General features: G+C 50.9%; 1 protein-coding gene and 1 long non-coding RNA gene across 7 annotated transcripts in view; one reads left to right on the forward strand and one right to left on the reverse strand.

Annotated features, from left to right (window-relative positions):
• The window catches only part of HNF1B (HNF1 homeobox B), a 51,583-nt gene that overhangs the window by 16,514 nt on the left and 14,036 nt on the right, over positions 1–21,033 (reverse strand). For all 5 annotated transcript variants that reach the window (XM_059147488.1, XM_059147490.1, XM_059147487.1 and 2 more), the window contains exon 5: positions 4,111–4,271. In XM_059147488.1, coding sequence (XP_059003471.1) covers positions 4,111–4,271 — 161 coding nt within the window. The remainder of the gene's footprint in view (positions 1–4,110; positions 4,272–21,033) is intronic.
• Positions 4,243–20,560, forward strand: LOC131815681 (uncharacterized). 2 transcript variants are annotated; one of them, XR_009347810.1, is made up of 3 exons: positions 4,243–11,599; positions 19,234–19,342; positions 20,370–20,560. It is a non-coding gene; the product is annotated as an uncharacterized LOC131815681 (long non-coding RNA). The 2 variants fall into 2 exon arrangements; XR_009347811.1 differs by having other exon boundaries at positions 4,244–10,010.

Consider the following 21,033-nt stretch of genomic DNA (forward strand, 5'->3'; position numbering starts at 1 on the left):
GTATGAAGGCATCACGAGCCCATGTGCTGATAGGATCTCTTCCTTGCTAGTACTAATATGTGTACAGGTCTTATTGCATTGGTTAGAACTTTCTAAACAGTATTAAACAACTGTCATAAATGTGCTTGTTTTGATTCTGATGTTTTCCAAAATGCTTCCAAAGGTTCCCCACTAATTATAAGAATTTATCAATTTTACACACACACACACACACACACACACACCCCTTCAGATGCACACAAGCACATAATTTGCTTTTTTTTGGTGATAAACTAGTTTACTATTTATAGTTTTAATAATTTCTAAAATTATTTTTAAGAAAGGATGTCTCGGGGCACCTGGCTGGCTCAGTCGGTAGAGCATGTGACTCTTGATCTTGGGGTTTTAAGTTCAAACCCCACACTGGGTACAGAGATTGCTTAAAAATAAAGTCTTAGAAAGAAAGAAAGAAAAGAGAGGGGGGAGGGAAGAAGAAGGGAGAGAGATGTCTCCTGACATTCTGAACTACTCTAGATGTTCTTGATGGTATCAGGACTACTTGGAGATACTTTAGGGTTAGAGTATATACAATCATGTCTGAGTAGTCCTGTTGCCCTTCTTCTGGAGTTTGTCAAACGATAGGTCTCATACCAGCACCTGGGTAAGACACTATCTCCTGCCCTGACCTTCTGGTCAACCCCATAGCTTCCAAGGTTAATTTGAAAAAGAAAGAAAGAAAAAAACCAAACGGGTTTGTTTGTGTTTTTTTAAAAATGGGCATCAAGAAGTCAGTTGGGGTTGGAGCCAGTTTGGGGGGGGGGGTGTCACGTGACCAAGAAGGAATTCTGACCACATCAAACAAGAGAGAACCAGCCTGTTCACTGGGCTTGTTTTTCAAAATGTCAGAGTCATTAAAAGAAAAGAAAAGAAATCAGTAACCTGCCTTCAGACTTCCTTTGGGTAACGTAGTCCTTTGGAGAAAGTCAATGAAGTGACAGTAATCTCTGCCATTTCAATGTTTGATTTTAATGGTGAAAGAGAAACACAGATGTCAACCATGGCTTTAGAGTCTGTCAGGTGCTTACACTGATTGTCCTCAACAGATAATGACACAAGTAAGGAGGGCATTCTCACCACTGCCCCTACGTTACCAATTAAGACTGATCCTCCCAACAGTGGACATACCAGCTCTGCGTCACTTGACTAGTCAGTGAGGAAGCCAGAATTCACACTCAGTTTTGCTCAAGTTCAAATTCCTTCCACTTACTATTTTTGGGTAACCTTGGTCAAGTTCCTTCCCACTCTAAAACGCAACCAGTATTTTCTACTTGCCTCTGGAACTGAAGGAAGCCAGGAGCTGCCTTCATGATTCTTACATGATAATTCGCTGTGTCTGAATTACATGAATGCTGCCATTTGCAGTTCGCCTACACTAAGTGCTTTACTGTGTACAACCTACAAGGTTGGTGTTATTACCCCTACATTGCAGACATGGAAACAGAGGTTGAGAGAAGTTCAGAAATGTGCTCAAGTCATGTTGGTGTTGAAAGCAGGCCATCTGCCTCTAAGGCCTGAGCTTTGATACTGGGAAAGTATCCAGTATGTGTGTTTTAATTATTATTATTATTATTATTAAGTAAACTCCATGCCCAATGTGGGGCTCAAACTCATGACCCCAAGATCAAGAGCACATGTTCTACCGACTGAGCCAGCCAGAAGCCCCAGTATGTGCTTGTTTGTTTAAGATTTTTATTTATTTATTTGAGAAAGAGAAAGCATGAGTCAGAGGAAAAGTGGAGGGCAAGCAGACTCTGTGTGAGCACAGAGCCCGACACAGGGCTCGATCCCACGACCCCAAGATCATGACTTGAGCTGAAACCAAGAATCGGACACTCAACCAACTGAGCCCCCCAGGTGCCCCCCAGTAGGTGCTTAAAAAAACAAACAAACCACAATGTTCAACACACACAAACTGCAACCCTAAATCTGGCCAGCTTTTTGCCTATGCCCTTGGGTTCAGGAGAGGGAACAGACAGTGCAAAGGAAAGCTCACGTGGACCAGCAATATTTCCAAAACTGATCCCCGGGGGAAGATTTTGAATTCACATCCTAGTGAACGTCAGTACACAAGAGACTGCCACTCCTCGCCTGGGGCTTACCCAAAGAACCGCCGCACTACAAGCCATCCTCACACCAATCCCACGAGGCAGGCATGATTAACCCCCATGTTACAGACGAGGAAGCGGAAGTTAAGCAACTTCCATCCTATCACTGATAAACAACTGAGCCCAGGATGTGGACACATAGGTTCCCTTGCCTGCGTTATTTTTAACCATATTCCACTCCTGCCTTGGTGGACTACATTCTGGGATGGACCTGTTATATATTAACAGAAAACAGATTCTTGCATTTGGGCATCCAGTAATAGTGACATAACATGTAAGCCAGGGTGTTGGAGACTAGCAGAAAGCTGGTCCCCACAAACAAGCTTCCAGGTGTTTGCTAACGTTGAGGTGTGCTCTCTTGGTCAATCATCAATCCAGTAATATGCTGCCCATTAGGGGAGCAGAACAGGAAGCAAAACGCCTGTCTGCAGCAGCCCCGGCTTGGGATGAGGCCACTTGTCTCTGAGGAGAAAGAGCCGGAGGGTCTGAAGGGAAACCCCAAGGGCCTTCAAGCAAGAGGAGCGGAGACCTGGAGGGTTTCGTGGGCTATGTCTCCCATAAGCCCCCCTTCTCCAGAGCAGCTTGGGCGATCCTTACCCCTAACCTGTTTGGGTCTCCAAGAGACTCACAGAAACTTGCCTGTGCCTCTCTCATTTGCACAGACTGCTACAGGGGAGAGCAGGGCGTCTGCACAGACCACAACCCAGGCTACCCCTCCCCTTGGAAACTACACACTGTTTTTCCCTCCAGGGAGCTGGGGACTCAGTCACCTGTGACTCACCATTCCTGTGTTGCCTACACAGTGCACACGTCAAGGTCTGAAATGACATCTGCTCCCTGTCCCCGTCCCCGTCCCCCCTAACCCCCCCCCCCCACCGCTCCAGCCCCCACCTGCCTCTGGGTCAGACACCTTGAGGGAGTGTGTGCAGCTCCGCCTTGAGCGTGGAAGCTGGGAACCAGCAGCTCCTCCCCCACAGAAACACAGAGCGTGACCCAAAGAATAAAGTTTTCCATTTCCTGCCCTTACCGGTGTCGTAATGCCTGTCTCTCTCACCAGTCGTGCTCCCCTGCCCTTGTGTGGCTAGAGAGTGAGAGCCTTGTCAATTCAAAGAGTCTATTCCTCACCAAGTGTGCTAAACTTACATCTGGGTGTGGGCTGTGGGTATGGGGGACACGGACATCCACATCACGCCACCACGGCGTTTCTCAACTCTATGACATGGTGCAGAGTCTTAACTTGTTAGCACACTTGCCCCCCCAAGCTACTGTATTGTTCTCACCCCCATTTTATAGCTGAGAAAGAAAGACACAGACTAAGAGTTCAGTAACCCGCCCAAGGCTACTCAGCTATTAAGTGCGGGAGCTGGGATTTGAACCCTGGTCCCTGGAACTTCAAAGTCGGTGTTTCTCACTGGGCAAGCACTGCCCCACCCCACCATTCTGTGCTGTGCTCTTCCGTGAGGTACATCAAGAAGCTCAAGAAGCTTCCCTCCATCCCTACCACCCTTTAAATCCTGACTCAGTTTCTCTCTATGCCAGCACCTGGGGACGGTGAAGAGAAAGAGGGGGCTTGTTTCCAAGTGAAGTCCTCTCTGAGGTGAAAAGACTGGCTTTGGAGGCCTTGGTGGGGGGTGGGTAAGAATGAACATTTTATCAACGCAAATGTCTTTGGCGGGCCCCAAAACAAACAGGGTCCCACCCGGCTTGCTCCTTTATGAGGCATTCAATCAATAAAATGAGAGCAGAACTCTGTCAGATTTATTGGCTAGGTTCAAACCGAACACCTCTTCTACCCGCCAAAGGCTGGGTCACCGGTCCTACCTTTCCGTTCCAACTCTGGACAGCCCCCATTTTCCCCGAAGGGGCTACAATGGCTCATTGTTTGAGGCAGGCCTTGTGAGAAGTTGTGTTTGTTTTGCCTCTTATCTTATCAGCTCCAGAGCGACAATGGCCCAGGTGTACTCACCATTTTACCATCAGGTGAGAGGAGATTGTGGCCAGGGTCCAGACTGGCGGGAGAGACTTGCTGTAAAACGGACTGGCTGGTCACCATGGCGCTGTTGCCATGGTGGCTGATTGTTGAGGCGGAAGTGACCTCACTGTTCCCCGGCTGGCTGTAGCGGACGCCTGCAAAACAAGACGGACCCCACAGCAGCCGTGAGTGCCCCCAGGGCCTTGGAACACAGACTCGGCTCCCCTTGTTGGCAAGGGTGGACGCCAGGAAGGCCAAGTAGCCTTCTCCTCCCCCCGTCTGCTCACAAGAAACACTGGCCATCTTTCTCTAGGTTAGAGGTGGCGTGGGCTTGACTTCAAATTCTAGAATGTAAGCTCCCCAAGGGCAGGGCATTTTTGTCGGTTTTGTTTTGTTCATGGTGGTATCCCTAGTGTCTTGTCACTTGGTAACCACTTCATACATACCTGTCAGAGGAAAGAAGGAAGAAAGGAAGGGAGCAGGGAAAGAGGAAGGGAGGGCAGGAGGGAGGAAGGAAGGAAGGAACTCCAATGCACGAGAGGATTCCCCTCGTTGTTGCTTTAGCGTAATTGTTTCAGGATTTAGGTGCGGAGATTGGCCTTCTCTTCCTGGTAAGAGTATTTCTTTTACTCTTCCAAATGCCTTCTAGAAATGTTTTCCCAGCACTCATGGCAATGTGGAGCCTGCCAAGTACGAGCAGACCCATTCTACAGAGAGGCACTTGCCCAGGGAGGACCCCTGCATGAGCCATAGCAGAAGGCATCCATCGCTGCACACCATGGTTTTGGCTGAGACAGAGAGGCCCCTGGGGGGACACAGGCAGAGCAGGACAGGGATGTGGGGCTGCGGCTGGGAGTCTTGGGCTCTGTAATTCACATTCCTCTGATGGGGTCCCATCTGGCTGGCTTCCCAGGGCCCAGGGGAAGGTGCAGCCACCAGGAGGTGGGGCAGGGAGCACATCCTGGAGGGATGTGGATGATTAGTCTGCAAGGGAGGGGAGAACCAAGCATGCTTATAGCTTCACTGCTCTGACTCTGCCTCTTGCTCAGGAACCAAAACAGAGGTCTGCGCTCAGAAAGGCAAAAGTGCTGTGCAGAGGTGGCCTACAGAAGGAAGGAGAAAGGGGGTGGGGGGCAAAGAACCCGGGCCCAGTTTGCAGGGTCAAAGTCTCGCAGGATGTGCCCAGGAGACAGCCAAAGACAAAGCTGGGGGGTCTCCGGGACACCTCACCTAAGCTCAAAGCTGATGGAGACCATGTTCTTGTTTTTCACTTTGGATTCAACAAAAAGGTTTGAGGGACCCTGGGTCTACCTGCAAGGTAGGGAGATGGAATGCTCTCGGCATGCCATTGCTTGGAGAGGTGGGCCAACTGTCTGGCTACAATTCTCCATCTGCCAGCTTTCCCCATATTAACTCTGACTGTATGAAGGACACTGGTTCTGTTGGTCTGTCTCCCGCTGCCCTGCTTCCTGCTCCCCCAGGGCCCCACCCTCCCGAGGAGGCTACAAAGCCCCCCCTCCCACCAGGAGCCTCCAAATCACTAACACGAAGCTTGCCAAAAGGAGACCCAAGCCAGTTTTCCTGGCACCATCCAAAGGACGTTACCCAAGGCTGATATGACCCAGAGCCATAAGGGACTAGGAAGAAAACAAACAAATGCTAAGGCAGACTTCCAACCTTCAAAAGCAATCTGCCTGACTCTGAGCGGCTGTGTGTTCTACGGACCTTCTTCTATTGGTGGTTGTCCTCATCCTTTGATGCTTGGGGCTGCTGGTGGGGGTGGCAGTGGGACAGCATTGGAATTTGGTGGTTATTGGTCTAGGGCACTCCACTTTGGGGGGAACAGGAGCCATAATGTTAAAAGGAGGAAAGGCTTCCCTGCCTCCAAACCAGCACCCCTTGCCTGGTCCTGCCCATGTTCCTCCACAGCCACCTGCAGTCCCCAAAGTCTCTCTACTCTGCCCCACTGGGTCACATTAGGTTCTTTTTCTCCACTCACATTTCCCACTGGACTCCTGGCAGGGTGTGTCCCAACAGCTCCCAGTGCTGTTATGCAGAAGAAGAAAGATGTGTGCCTTGTGAGCTCAGGAGCCAGAGCAGATCCCATGGAAAAGAGGGAGGCTGGTTTTACATCAGCAAGAGAAAGAGATTTCTGACAAGGAGGGACAGTGAGGAAGACCGTGGGCTCAGGAGCTAGAGAAACTCGGGCTTGATTCCTGAATTTGCTCTTTGGAGATGATCTTGGGAAAATGACTTTTCTGTCTGTGCCATAGCCTTGTCTCATACGATGGAGGAAACATATCCTTAACACAGTGATCTCGAGATAGGAGAAAATATCTGTAAGTCTCCTAGCCTAATGCTAAAAAGGGGTAACTATAGGTGGGGAGGGGACTAGTATGGAGAGGGACCCCAAGGTACCTGTCCTAAGACTCTGGAATTCTAGACAACCCGGGGCAGGTGCTAAGCACCCAGTGGAATGACCTGTCCTTGGAGAAGGGCTCCCCAAGGATCCTTCCCTGAAGAAGCCCTGAGGTTTTGCTCTGGAAGCAACCTGGGAGGCAGGCCTGGCCTCTGCTGCTCTCATTCTTTCCTTCTGGAGGGACTGGACTTCACCCTGTTTTCTCCGACTCCCGGGCCAGCTATTTACCTCCCCAAGATGCTCTGCTCCGGAGAGCGCGGTGATAACGCGGGAGTCAGGTGTGCGTTCCTCTCCCAGCCCGTCCCCGCCATCGATTCAGCCTCAAGTCAAACAGACTCCGGTTGTAGCCTATTTAATTTGGCCGAAGGAAGAGGGCCAGTCCTCTGATGATCAAATATGGGTCATGGAGAGGCTTCTCCCCTACTGCAGGCTACAGAATTATTTATTTAAAAATAATTAACCAAGGATATCCACAGGAAACAAAAGCCTCCTTTTAGGAAGGAGCCTGGCAGAAGGGGTGTCGAGAGCCATTTGTTAGAACCCCAGCAATGTAGCCCGAGGCTGCCGTGGTTTTTAAACCTCGTTTTCTTGCCCAGCAGAACTTCATTCTAGGAGAAATGTCAAGGTGGGGCTGTTGTGTTAAAAGACCGGTGGGCCTAGACCTCTGGATAAGAGGGAGCATCGGGAGGGAGTTAGGGGATCCCTCTTTGATCCCAGCCCTGCCTTCAGTGTATTGGGGGAACCCCAGCTTCCTCACCTCTGAGCCCGCTGGGAGAGGGGGCTGCTATCACCCCCTGAGTGTGGTGGGAGTGAGGCAGGGGGCTGCTCGCCCGTTCCTGATTCACCTGTGACCTTTCCGACCCGTGCTCCTCTCCCCAGGAGTCTGGGAATCACTCTGGGCCCAGAGAAGGTGGCTCTGGGATCAGGCAGCCGCCTGAAAGGGCGCGTGGAGGGGGAAAGTGTATCACAAGGTATCTGCTGGCGATGCACCAGAAATAGTGTTCTCGTTGGAGGAAGGAGAGGCCAGGTCCTTGGGTATTTCACAAACCCAGAAGAGCGCTTCAAAGGAGAAGGAGCGAGGGGGAGGCTCTGGAACCCAGCAACCTGGGCTGAAATCCTGGTTTTACCACACATGCGCTGTGTGACCTTGGGGAAGTGACTAAACCTCCCTGAGCTTCAGTTTCTTTGCTGTTTAACAGTCTCTGCCCCTTAGGTCAAGACGAATGACCTTAAGAGATGTGAAAGTCCCCAGAAACTGCCTAGCACATAACAATTGCTCAAGATACCTCAGCTCCTTCTACCTTGGGACCATCTTTGTCTAAAAGATGTTTTCAGGAAGGCTGAGATCACAAAACTTGACTGAGCCCCTGTCACAGGCCAGGTACTACACTAGGGCAGTAGAATGGCCTCTCCCCTTCTTCCTTTACCTCCATGAACTCTGAACGGGAATATACCACCAGGGCTCTGGTTTAATACGACTGACTGAAGATGCTGAGTCAATAGCCCCAGAGGTCCCCGGAGGTCCAGAGGAGACAGACAATGCCAGAAGGTGGTCTTCTACCTTGCACTCACTTCCTGGCTCAAGGCACTCACTGGCCACGTCCCCATTGCTGGTCCTAGGAACCACAGCACGTTGTGTCCAGCAGCCAAAGTCCTCCCAGCTAGAATCCAGAACCATCCCTGAGGTCCTGGGGAGGAGGTGACCTACTTCACCTGTTCCTAGGCCTCAGGATCATGGGTATGGGGCTCTTTCTAAATTCCTGATGGCATGTGGGACAGAGACAACACATCCAGTTTCCATGCAATACGACCGGTCAGAAGTATCAAGGCATGACGGAACTCATGGTTCCAGAAGCCAGCATCTTCACACTCGGCTTCCTGTGCCAGCACCCTCCTACAGGGCACTCTTCACTTTGCTGCAGCCAGGGATTTCTTTCCGAAACAAACTCGTACCATGTCATTGCCCTGTTTGAAAATCCAGCATGGCCCCTCACTGCCTCCTGTAAAAGCCACAACAGCAAGGACTAGCAGAATCAGGCCTTTGGGACTCCAAGCACCTTGGCTGTAGCCTCTCACACAACGCCCCCATACAGCCATATCAGAGCACCTGCTGTCCGTCATGTTGGCCTGTTCACCCCCTGCTTCCATGCCTTTGCTTCTGCTGTTCCCTCTGCTGGGAAAGCTCTTCCCTTCTTCTCCATGTCACATCTTTTTTGTTAAGAGGGCTTAATGTCACCACTTCTGTGAAGCTCTCCTTGATTCATCCTGGTAGTTACCTGCTTTGCCCTTTGCATTTTACACACAGTTGAGAACCTTACAGCAGGAGTCCGTCCCCTGGCACCATAATGTTCCTTTGACAGGGTACTTCTCTTTCCCTCTTAAAGGAAGGCATGGCTATTTACTCATTGTGGCATCCTCAGAGCCTCACAGAGAGCCTGGGACTGTGACTATTTACTGAAAGAAGGAATGAGCCTTCAGCTGCTTTGAGCAGGCATGCCCCAGGACAAGAGAGCATCCCTTCCGGCGGAAGGAGAAAATGCAGTCAGTCCTACGGGAATGCTGGTGTTAAAAGCATGCATCTGTTCCAATTCTATTGATACATTATGGAATAATCTGAATGCAACGTGAATTTCCCATTTGAGGAATCCAGAAACCTGCACCCAGCCAAGCGGAGCCACAGGGGAAAACACTGAACACATTAGTGTGCACGTGCACACGCAGACGAACACACACACCCCCTTCAAGCCTCTACCAGCTACCAGCAGTTCCCTGCATGGGCTATCGGCCACCTCCACCCATATCTGGAGTTAGAACTTTCCCTTCAATTTCTGACAGTCCTCCGCCCACCACCTCATGGGAACTCACAGGCTGAAGCCCTTGTGACACCTGCTCCCCTTTGCAAACTTTAGGGCTCTTTCAAGGTAAAATGCCATATATTGTTGCACTGAAACACTTCCTAACCAGTTCACAGGAGTAAAACTCTGCTCATCTTTTTATTAGATTTTTATCTCTTCAAAGGGTGTTCACTGGAGAAGTTTTGAGTAGTGTGTCCTTAACCCCATTCCCCCCCAACCCATAAACCTCATGGTTTATGCGTGACTTTACAGAGCACTGTGGTTTTTCTGACGTCAATGTCAGCTTCTACAGAACTGGCTATGGACCTGTGTTTGAGGCCAGATACAACTGCCTTGCAGGAGGACCTGGGAGAGGACCCACTCAGGGTGTAATTAACCACAAGGACTTTTCAGAAACCTGTGCTTCAGGGGGCGGGAACTATAGCTCCCTGAGAGCTTCTAAAAACAGCCGGAATGCCACAATTCCAGAAATCAACAGGCCATCAGCATCGAGACACTTGAAATGAATTCTCTCTGTCTCTCTGCCTTGATGATCCTGGGCCGGTCAACTTGGGCATCTCGGCATTCTTATCTACAAGATGGCCGTATGGATTTTCCTTCCTCAGAAGCCAGAATACTGAGTGAGTAAAATAAAGTGAGAGAAGCACCGGGTTTTCCAGGGAGAGAAAAAGCCGGGCAAACAGAAGAGCCATGTCAGCCAGGGAAACATGACCAGAATTGCTCTTTTATAGGAAGTGGGGGGAAGAGGGGGGTGAGGCCTCCTGGGCAATTGTGAAGCTTGGCTTGTCCCCACGTGGCCTCTGGCACTGAAGCCAGGGCCCCCATTTTCCTGGGGTCTGTGAGTTGTACCCAGAATCTGGTGGGATGCCTTTCACCCTTGACGTTTCCAAGCCAATCTCCCATCCCTGATAATGCAGGAATGTTCCTCCAACCGGTGGACCTTTGCCAGCGCGAACGAGCGTCCCAGCCACCAACAGAGTAAACATTACTCAACGGGCCAGGGCTCTGTCACACACATTCTTCCCGTGTGTTTCTAACCTCATGCAGAGCACAGCCCAACCCTGTTGGGTCGAGAAACTGGGAACTTAAGCCCAGGCAAGAGGGAGCGTGTGAAGGAGAAAAGGAAACAACCCTGTCCATCAATTATGGGCAGACAGAGCTGTCTTTGCTATGACGCCAGAACTCAGGGCCGGGGAGGGGGTCAGGAGGAATCAGGTCAGTCCCGATGGGGGCCCGGTAATGGTGTCCACAGCAATCCACTCCCCCTTTTTCCACATGATTCCGTCTTGGGAACTTCTGAGACGCTCATCTGGGATAAAAGTGGGCGCACCGTTCCCCGCTGTGTGACTAGAACTCCAGCAACGAGAGCTTTCCATACAGGAGACAGCCCTGCTGCCTCAGTGTCCTCATCGGCGACACGGGACTCCTGCCAGTTCCTAGTCCTATTTCCTCCTCTCTGGGCATCAAGATTAATGTTTGCAGAGAGTTCAGGAGATTAAAAATCTGAAAGCCTGAGAGGAAAAAGCTGATGTAAGATGAAAGCAGTTCAAACACTAGGCTGGTTTCAATTCCACATCGCCTTCTACCTGAGGTGGCTCGGTGAGGAGGCCGGCTCGTAAGGGCAGAAACACAGACAGGCCCGCGGGGACGGTAAACACTCTTGAACTCAAGGAGTAAAGTGGAGTGATACTTAAGGGAAGCCCACAAACTGGTTTTCTTATAAAAATCAAAGCAGAGGGAGCCAAGAAAAGAAAGGGGGGAAAAAAAGTCGTTTTCCATTAAAGCATCTGGGCTGAGAACAGACCCTAACGTGTACAGAGCGCCTGAGAAAATCACACATGTGGGGAGGTAGAAGGGCAACAGAAACTTTGCCTGTCCTCCCCATGAGGCCCGCTGGGCCACCCCGCCAGGTCCTTACCCCAGAGTCAGTGGCTACAGGTAAACATCAGACAACTGGCAATGAGCACTACAGCCTAGAGTCCGTGGCTACAAGTGAGAGAGGCCAGGCTAGCCCTTGAGAGCTCAAGAAGTCCTCACCTCTGTGAGTGCCCTACACATGCTGCTCTCCGTGTGTCCCAGATGCCCATCTGACAGAATGGAAAACTGAGGTTCAACGAAGAAGAGGTTATTTTCACTACCTCTGGCTCCTTGTCTCCCCTCCAAAGCTGACCCTTCTTCCTCTTTCCTGTAGACCCCGAATCGATTCCAGGTACGCTGGGCTCCATCATGAGCCACCAATGGTTTGAAATGGTTTTGTTTACTTGTTGCTTGGCTGTATCCCTTGCTGGAATGTACATCCAATGAGGGCAAGACCTTGCTTGCCTTCTCCACTGTGTCCTCAGCGCCTTGCACAGGGCCTCGCCCATTTATTTTTATTTTCATTTATTTAATGATTCCATTTTTATTTATTTGAGAGAGAGAGAGAACGTGCGTACACAAGCAAGGGGAGTGGCAGGGGGAGAGGGAGCAGACTCCCCGCAGAGCAGGGAGCCCCGTGCGGGACTCGATCCTGCAGGACTCTAGGGTCATGACCTGAGCCAAAGGCAGACGCTTAACTGACTGAGCCACCCGGGCGCTGGGAGCCCAGCCATGTAGGCACACAGTAAATACTGTTGGAACAAGCAGCTGATGAATGAATCACTACGCTCTGGCCCTGTGCAGGACCCACACTGCCGGTCTGCTGAACAGAACGGTGGAGAAGTGGGAGTGGGAAACATCTCTCCTCTAGATCTCCTGGTTTTGCTGAGGTTAGTGGGAGCCATGCCTCTTGAAGAAGGGAGAAGGGGGAGCAAGAGAGGAGGAGAAAGAGAGTAAAAGATCATCAAGGTAGATATAGCAGAGACATGTTTGGGTGACTTGGTGTTGGAAGGCCAGAGGCTGGTGCACAGTGGTGTAAGTATCACGTATGAAGCAGCAGAGATCTTGGGCAGAGCTCTGCCTGGTGTGAAAAAGGGCCAATGGGGCACCTGTGGGGAGCCTACCCATTCCTGATTTCTTGAGACCTAAACATAACCCCCATTAGCTGCTTTAAGGGGGACGGGAATGGGTGCTTCCATAAGCACAGGATGACCATTTCTAAATGTTTGGGGCTGTGGGTGGGAACCCAAATTTAGACTCACCCTGTGAGAACCCAGTATGGAGCCTCATCGGGTGACTTTGAGGAAGGATTAATTAATGGGAATTTGCTGTGGCAACATGAGTCACTTAAATGCCTTTTTCTCCAAAGGAAGTTGGAGTAAAACTGAGAAGGGTTAATGGTGGACATCATTAGGGTAAAGGCAGGGAGGACAGACAGAGCCCGGCTGTAGTCTGGCTCCTGGGGTCTCTCTTCTCAGAGGCAGCCTTTGCGGGGAGGGGTAATGTGGCTGCAACAAAGGCCCCTGGGCTTGGCTGGCGAGGAGAATGATGATGCTTCTAGTGGGTCTGGGCAATGGGGGAAGGCTATAAAGCCATCAGCAGACTGAGCCACTAGGTGTCCACACAAAAGTAAGGTCCTAAAAACAGACATCTGTATTGTGACTGAAGGGCTCATAAAATTGCCTCAGAAAGGAGAGGTTTTCCACTGCAACCTATTCATAAGCAGAGCCCTGCTGGGAAGTGACACCCAGGGAGAAGATCCTTTGAGGCCTGTCAAGTGTCGGAGCCGCCTCGTTATGGGCACTTGCCTGGCCAGACCCCAGCCTCTTCATCACCGCTGCCAGGCATCATCACCATCGTCATCATCATGACAGATAGCCACTGGTCACCATCTCCTGGACCCCAGTCCCAGGCAGCACCAGGTGTCACTCACCGAGGCTTCAGAGGTTGGATGGTTACTGGCTTCCACTGTCAAGGAGCACTGGCAAAGCACTCAGGGAGCGCCCCCTAAGGATAGCGGCAGCTTAGAGCCATCTTGCCAAATGACTCTGATCTGCACAACGTCCAGTCCCTTTCCTAGACCTCAGCTTGCTCAACAAAACCTCAGGAAGAGCCACACTAGCTCTCTTCTTGCCCAAGGGATGTTGGTAAGAGATCATAAGAACTAATCATGTTGGTAAGAGATCATAAGAACTAATCTAGCAGAACATTAAGCTAGTAGAACTAAATCAAAAGAGCAGACTTAACTAAGCTTGTAAACTAAACTAGTAGAAACTAAATGAGAACATTAGGAGAATGAATACTCCTGCTCTTTGAAAACTTTCTGGTAGCATTTAATGTTGGATGATGTACGTGCATGTGTGTGTATGTGTGTGTGTGTTAGGCTGTATATGCTGGTTAAGCAGCATCAATGCAGACAGTGCTGGATGATACTGTTTCTAGGAAAGGGAACACATGCTTTAAATAACAACATACTATGTTATGTAAAATGAAACAAATACCACTCGCTCAGTTTAAAACTGAGAAACAGATAATAAAATGGGATTTATGCATTCACCTTTTTGGATGTGAAGCCCTCCCTGACAGACCTCATCACTGCAAGATACACAGAACCTTGGCCCTATGCCAGGCACCAGTTGTGGACCAGTGGTGAAGAAAGCCCACTGAGGCTCAGACGCTGGTACGGCCCAGAATTCTACCATTCAGAATACATACACAGTTCTAGAGCCTTCCAGAGCAGCTCTGTTGGCAGACAGAACAGCCTTACTTGGTTTGTTTCTTTTCTTGGACACGTAGGGATACAAACCCTCTACTTCACCTACCAGGAGGATTCTCCAGGAGGAGGAGCAGATCCATCTGTTTCCATCTGTAAACTCGAATGTTTCCATTCATGAAATATGTTGAGATATATTAAGCAGTTATTTTGTGCCCACCCACCATGCAAATTGATGTTACGCAGATGAGAGATGTTATTTAGAGGTTTCCCATCCTCGCCAAGCAAGAACTCACAGGGCTTTATTGCCAGCGCAGTCCAACAGGTGCTGGCCAGGAGGAGGCTCCCTGCAGCCCCCAGGGCCAGAAGGCCTGGGCAGGCGGGCTGCCACTCAAAGGCCCTGAAAGTGTTAACCTCCAACAGGGATAGGTGTCTCGTTTCCACCCATTATAAATCTGTTTATTGTGACTGGCCCCACCCAATTTGCTGGTGCTGTAAAGCTCTAATGGTCCCTAATAAAGGTGGAAGGATTGTAAGAGCACACAGTTCCTGAAATGGGGAAGGAGCAAGGGAGAGGGACAGATGATGAACTTAACAATAAGAGATCACAATGGCCAACCTTCCGCTGCTGCGTCGTCCCAAGACTCCACAGGATCCCCCATCTCCAAATAATAATCTGTCAGACCCAAGAGGTCCAACACTCTCATTTGTCAGAATCCCTAGGAAGTGAAGCAATTGGCCCAAGGTCATTCCAATCATGGCTCAATCATGGCTCTGGAGTCTCTGGCCCTTCTCTCCGCTGCCTCACCTCTCCCAGCTCAGCAAAGGGCCATCCAGACAACCATCAACCCCTTCACGACCCTCCTGTTCCATCAGGCCTTGCAATACCCAGCCCTGACTACAGACCTCCACATCTCTTCAGGAGTTTGTTGAAACTCCCCATGCCTGACGCCCCCCCATGCCAGGTTTTGATTTTAAAAAGGAGACATGCATGCTTTTAATGAGCTTCCCAGATGCCTTTTATGTGGCCTGGGAAGGAGATGTGAGAAGCCCAGGTCTTGCCAATACTGCGATGTCATGGTTTCTGATGCCTCAAATGAGAAGCAGGGCTCCTGCACAAGAGAGACTTCCAGGGTGAAACTGCCAAGCTACACCCCTGTCAAGAACCCAGGGAAACCCAGAGCTCTTCCTTCCTCTCAAGGCCTGGAGGGCTCCAGAGCCAATAACACCTGGTTGTGGATCATCCTTAAGACGCTCAACAGCCCTCAGGAGGTAGGTACCATGATCCCTAGTTCACAGAGGAAGAAACTGAGGTTCAGAGAGACCAAGTAACCACCAGACAGTGAAAGAACCACAGATCAAGCCTGAGCCTCTCTGGGGTGCTACCACCCATGACCCAGATACACCCTTCTGAGTGTGGTCCGGGAAGGGACTGCTTGTAGCCTGTTTGCCTCAGGGGGTGTAGACTTCCCTCCGGAGCATCATTAAACACCAAAAGAGATCTGCTCCGTGTTCCTCCAACCTGAGAAGGACGTGAGTATGGGTCCTAAGAAAGTTGGTTCTTGGCTTTCTGAAAGCATCAGAGACCAAACTTCATCGATGACCTGTTTGTCTGGCCGCTGCAGCCGGAGCGGAGGGCAATGGGCAGCGGTCTAGAGCAGAAGCTGGCTCACAGGTGTAGGGGAGGAGCTTCCAGAAAAATCAGCCCTCTGGAGCTTCTGAGGTTTCCCGCATTCACTGCAGGGGGTGTGCTCCCCCTCCCCTTCCTGCTGCTCTTTTCACCTTAAGTTTGGGGGGGCTTCCCTCCTAAGAACAAAGACCATTAAGTTTCTCAGACCAGGCTTCCACCGAGGAAGGACCACACCCCCTCTAATTGGCAGATTCCCGGGGCTAATTACTCACAAGCAGGGTGCTCACGCCTCCCTGAATTAAAGGAGAAAAATGCCCTCCAGGAAATTCAGGGTCATCTTATGAACCTGACCTCCTGGCTACATGGTCATGAGCCTCTGCCCCTCCCCATGATCCTTGGCGCTTCCCCACTTTTCTCTTCCGGTTTAGTGCATTTGCACTACATGCCTATTGTACCGGACATGGCCCTGGAAGTCTGCTATGGATGTCACAGGGCAGTCGTCCTTGGAAGAATAAAAAACAGTATTCTACGAGGGAGGCCAGACTTCGCCGGCCGCAAACACCAAGATGAGTATCTAGTGGAAAACACTCAATTTGTCTAAAAACCTGGGGGCGCCTGAGTGGCTCAGTCAGCTAAGCATCTGCCTTTGGCTCAGCTCACAATCCCTGAGGTCCTGGGATTAAGCCCCACATCGGGATCCCCACTCAATGGGAGCCTGCTTCTTCCTCTCCCTGCCACTCCCCCTGCTTGTGGGTGCATGTGCGCACTCTGTGTGTCAAATAAATAAAATTTAAAAAAAAAAAATTCTCTAAGGGTTAGGACTGGAAGACCTCCAAGAGGAAGGGAGGGAAAGGAGGGGGGAACCCCAAAACAAGGCTGTGCAAGATATGGCATTAGCTACCATTTATGAGCACCTGCAATCTCCAGGGTGTTTCCATACATTATCTCATTTAACCCCTGTGGCATCTGTATGACTTGGTGTCCCCATTGGACAAATTGAGAAACTAGGGCTTAGTGATCACAGAGATTTGCCCAGGGTCACATAACTCATAAGTGGTCAAGTTGAAGGTGGAATTCAGGTCTTCCCCGACAGCCTGTGATTCTGTTGCTAGATCATGAAAGCAAGTCCACAGATCATCTTCAGTGTGTATGAAGCGTCTGGGTTACTGATGGTCAGGCGTCTATGGCACAGGCTGGGCAATGGGATTTTTAGAAGCTCCTTAGTTGATTTCTAAGGTGTGACAAAGTTTGGGAACCATCATCCTGGAGTGGGGGTCAGCTAACTATGGCCCACACTCCAAAGCAGCCTGTTTCTGTAGGATCCATCAGCTCAGTGTGGTTTTTACATTTTTAAATGCTTAGGGAAAAAGTTAAAAGGTATTTTGTGATGTTTGGAAATTATAGGAAATTCAAACTTCAGTCCCATAAATCAGGTGTTGCTGGAAGACCCTCACATTCGCTCACCTATATATGGTCCAGAGCTGCTTTTATTCTGCAGAGTCCAGCAGTTGTGAAAAGAGACTATAGTGCCTGAAAAGTCTAAAATATTTACTGTCTAGTTCTTTCCAGGGTAAGTGTGCCAACCCCTATACCAGATCACTAGAATAACCACAACTGAATGCTTGACTTGACCTTATTGTGGGGTTATGTTTCATTCATATCTACATCTATATATCTTCCCCATTTGTGCTTGTACTTCTCCTTGAAAAGTGGGTAGAGGCAAAATGCCAGATCTTGGGCCTTCATATCAAGAAGTTCGCTTCAACCTTCAACAACCAGGGCTCCAGGGTGGTTCCGTCTGTTAAGCATCTGCCTTGGGCTCAGGTTCTGATCTCAGGGTCCTGGGATCGAACCCCAGGGCAGTCTGTCTCTTCCTCTCCCCCTAACCCTCCCTGCTGCTCCTGCCCCTGTGTGGGTGTGCTCTCTCTCAAATAAAATCTTTAAGAAAAAAAAAAAAAACACAGATTCCAAGGGCACTTCTCCAGGAACCTGCTGGCCAGGGCTCTGCCCTTGTGGGCAGCTTCCTTCCTCCTTCGAGCTGATTGGAGACAACAAGGAGTCCTTGAATCATTTAAGGGTCCTTCAGGGGGATGATTAGGCATGGCCCACCGGGCTGCCTACTGCGATAGCGCTCCCGTATCTCCCAGCCTCTCTGTGTAGTGCCTCTGAGCCCAGCCAGCCCGCAGCCAGGTGTCTTTGTATGCAGACCAGGGTCCGGCCACAACTATCAGAAGGAGGTTACCAGCAGAAGCCTCTGAAGGCTGGGCCTCTTAATCTCATTAATATCCTGATTGTCTTCCTCAATCTAGTGGCAGCCCATGGGGTGGTACTGCAAGATAAACGACCTTCAAATTTAGCAGATAAAACGACCAGCAGATAAAGTCCCGACTGAGGAGAAGCGCTCAGCTCCTAAGTGTTGGTACCAAAGTGTTTCCTGAAGTACCAGATGTTTCAAGGCAGGATTTGTTTCTTTTCTGAACTGCAATGATCTATTACTCAGGGACAATGGGGCTTATTTGCCAGGGGGACCTTTGCTGTGGAGATGAATATTTTTACAGCCGCCCTCATAAACCCCGCCCCTTGTCTGCGGGGGCCCCGGGAGGGGGCGGAGCTCCAGAGGGGAGCTGAGGTGCCCAGGCTGTCTCTGGGCCCCATTAAGCTGTTAAGGCATTTAGTGCCCCAGACAGGGCTGACTACAAGGGCAGTTCAAATCCCTACCCAGATGGGGCTGGGTTCATGAAAGAGGAGGCTTGAATTTCCTGCTGGGGCAGGGTGCAGAATCTTACTTGGTCAGGGGCAACTGCTGGGGGTGGGGGCAGGCGGGAAGCAATAAACCAGCCAGACTGGGTGACCCCTCCATCCTTGGCCCAGCTCTCCTAAAAGCCTTTTTGTCATTCAGAGGGGAGCAGTAAGAATGTGGGAGAAGAAGGGACTATGGGAGTAGTGTGTGTATGTGTAGTGTGTATGTTTCCATGCCTGCTAAGTTCTTAGCATCTGCATAATGCAGAGAGATAGTAAGCGTGTGACAGTTCTAAACCTGTCTGCCACTTACTAACTATATGAACTTGGGCAAATTATCTACCTTCTAAACCTCTCTCCTTCCTTGACTGTAGAATGGGGGTGTGGGGACAGAAGGTTTCTACCCTTATAAGGGGGCTGTGAGGTTTAACTGAGATGATGCATATAGGCGCTCAGCCCAGGGCCTGGGACCCAGGAAATATTTAATCAACACTAGATGTTATGATTATTCACATGCAGCCATAACCCTTCCATTGGGCACTTTGGAGATTTCCTCCAGTCCTACCAATTTCTGCATCAGGGAGAAACAGCAGCAACCACACAGATATCCTGGCCCAGGGTTCGATTTGTCTAAGACCCAGGCTTCGATTCTGGTGGGTGACTTGGGGAAGACCAAGCAGGGGAAGTGGGTAGCAGGATTCAATGGGTTTCAAGCTCTGATCTGACCACTGGGCCAATCAAGTCCACCCTGGGCTTGGAGAGGGGGCAACAGAATTCAAAGGGAGGCAAGAGAACATGGCCACAGAAATGAAGTCCCCCGTGTAAAAAGGCTGCCAGTCAGGGTATCCAAAGATTATTCTGAAAGGGCTCTCCCTCTCACCTCTGTGTCTCACTTTCTTTCTAGGAGGATGAACCTCAACCTCCCCAAAAGATGGTGTAAGAGCGAGGACACAACATGTGGGGTGAATGAAGGCTGATGAGGTCTTTCTGCCCCTCGCTGGCAAGCTGTCCAGGTGAGTCTGCTGCAGACTGGAGTGGAGGCTACACGGAGCCCCACAGCTCATGCAGCTGGATCCCTAGCCTTGGCCCAAGCATCGGCTTCCCTTGCAGGCCAACTTCCTCCTCCTCCTTCTTGAGCCAATCAATACAAGCACCTGTCTCCAACCAGTCCCTTTCCTTGCCACAGCCCTGCTCTCTGACCTTTTGGGGGCCTTTCTCTTGATTCCGCTCCAGAATGGAGATGGGGCCATCACTCCGGGCCTCCTCAATGGCCTCAGAATGGGCTGTCATGGGGCCTCTAACCAGGGACAGCTCCTGCTGGCCAGAGCTGGAATGAGGGGGGGGCGGATTGCAGATAAAGGCCTTCCAGGCTGAAGATAAATGGCTGCCGGCAGCCCGCTACAGTAACTTCAGGCCCCCAAGAAGAGCAAACAAAGGGTGCCCCTGTGACTCTCCCTGGAAAGATGAAGGCCCATCAGCGGCAGCCAGGCTGGTTCAAAGCCCCAACTTAATTGTCAATTAAGCATGCATAAGGGGGACAAAGCCATGACAACCCTGGGCTGCATGCTGGTGCGTGATTGTAAAGGCGGGAGGGGCAGCCCCCGAAAACAGCTGATTTTGCTGACAGGGTGTTTGTGGGGCACCTTGTAACCAATCAGCTGCTGACAGAGGCAGAGTGCTCCCCCTGCCACTCCTATTGTGCGGGACATTCCAGCCCCCGGGTCACACTGTGGTCACTGTGGGCCAGTGGGACGCAACCCACCAACACTGGCCGCGAGACCAGGGGCTCGTTAGAAATGGGATGCTCTCTTCTCCAGGAAGAAGGGTCAAGGGGAGGATGGGTTTCTCCTGTGCCCCCGGGGGCTCCTGGCTCACGTGTGGGGGGGGTGGCAGGAGAGCAGAGTAGGGGCACTGGGGCCTTGTCTCCCTGCCCCCCACCCCAGGCTCAGCCTTAGAGGGTACTAGGGCTGACGCTGACTCTGGGTCTTGGTTTCTCCCTGGCCCCCCACAGAGCTCTTTTTTTTTTTTTTCTGTGTCCAGGTACATTCTGGGCTTGGCTACAGGCCATACCAATAGGAAGCACATTGCCAGGCTCTGCAAACCGTACGCAGCCCACCCTGAGCCCGGAGCTCCAGCCTGCTGTCTGCCGAGCCTGGGGTGTGTCCCCTGGAAGCCCCAGCACAGTTCACTGCTACCCCTGCAGCCTATCACACCTCCCAGCGTCCTGCACCCCAGGCGCATGTCACCGCCTCTTAGGACACGATGCCCCCGGGTGTGAAAGTCCGAAGGAAACGGATGACTGCTGCCTGCCTTTCTTTCTGCGGCTGCTTGTCAAAACCGCAGTAATAATGAGAGTCGTCACCATTTATTGGGAAAGTGGGTGTTTACACGTTCTCTCATTTAATCCTCACGTGGGCCCGATGAGGCAGGTCCTCTTTCTTTGTTCTACAGACAGGCAAGTCGGACCTGGAGAAGTGACATGACTGGGTAACCCTGCTGTTGTGGGGATCAACCTGGCTAGCTAGGGGCAGGATTCAGAACCAAGTCCAGAGAACCCCCTCTCTGGGGATGCACAAGGACTGCCACGATGAGCCCTGAGTGAAAATTCAGGCAGAGGGGAAGGCGGCCACATGAACACACACAGTGTCCCCTAATTATTGCTCTATAAACAGGAGTCCCTCCCTAGAAACACACACGAAGCCCC

The sequence above is a fragment of the Mustela lutreola genome, chromosome 15 (assembly GCF_030435805.1).
Source record: "Mustela lutreola isolate mMusLut2 chromosome 15, mMusLut2.pri, whole genome shotgun sequence".
Classification (NCBI taxonomy): domain Eukaryota; kingdom Metazoa; phylum Chordata; class Mammalia; order Carnivora; family Mustelidae; genus Mustela; species Mustela lutreola.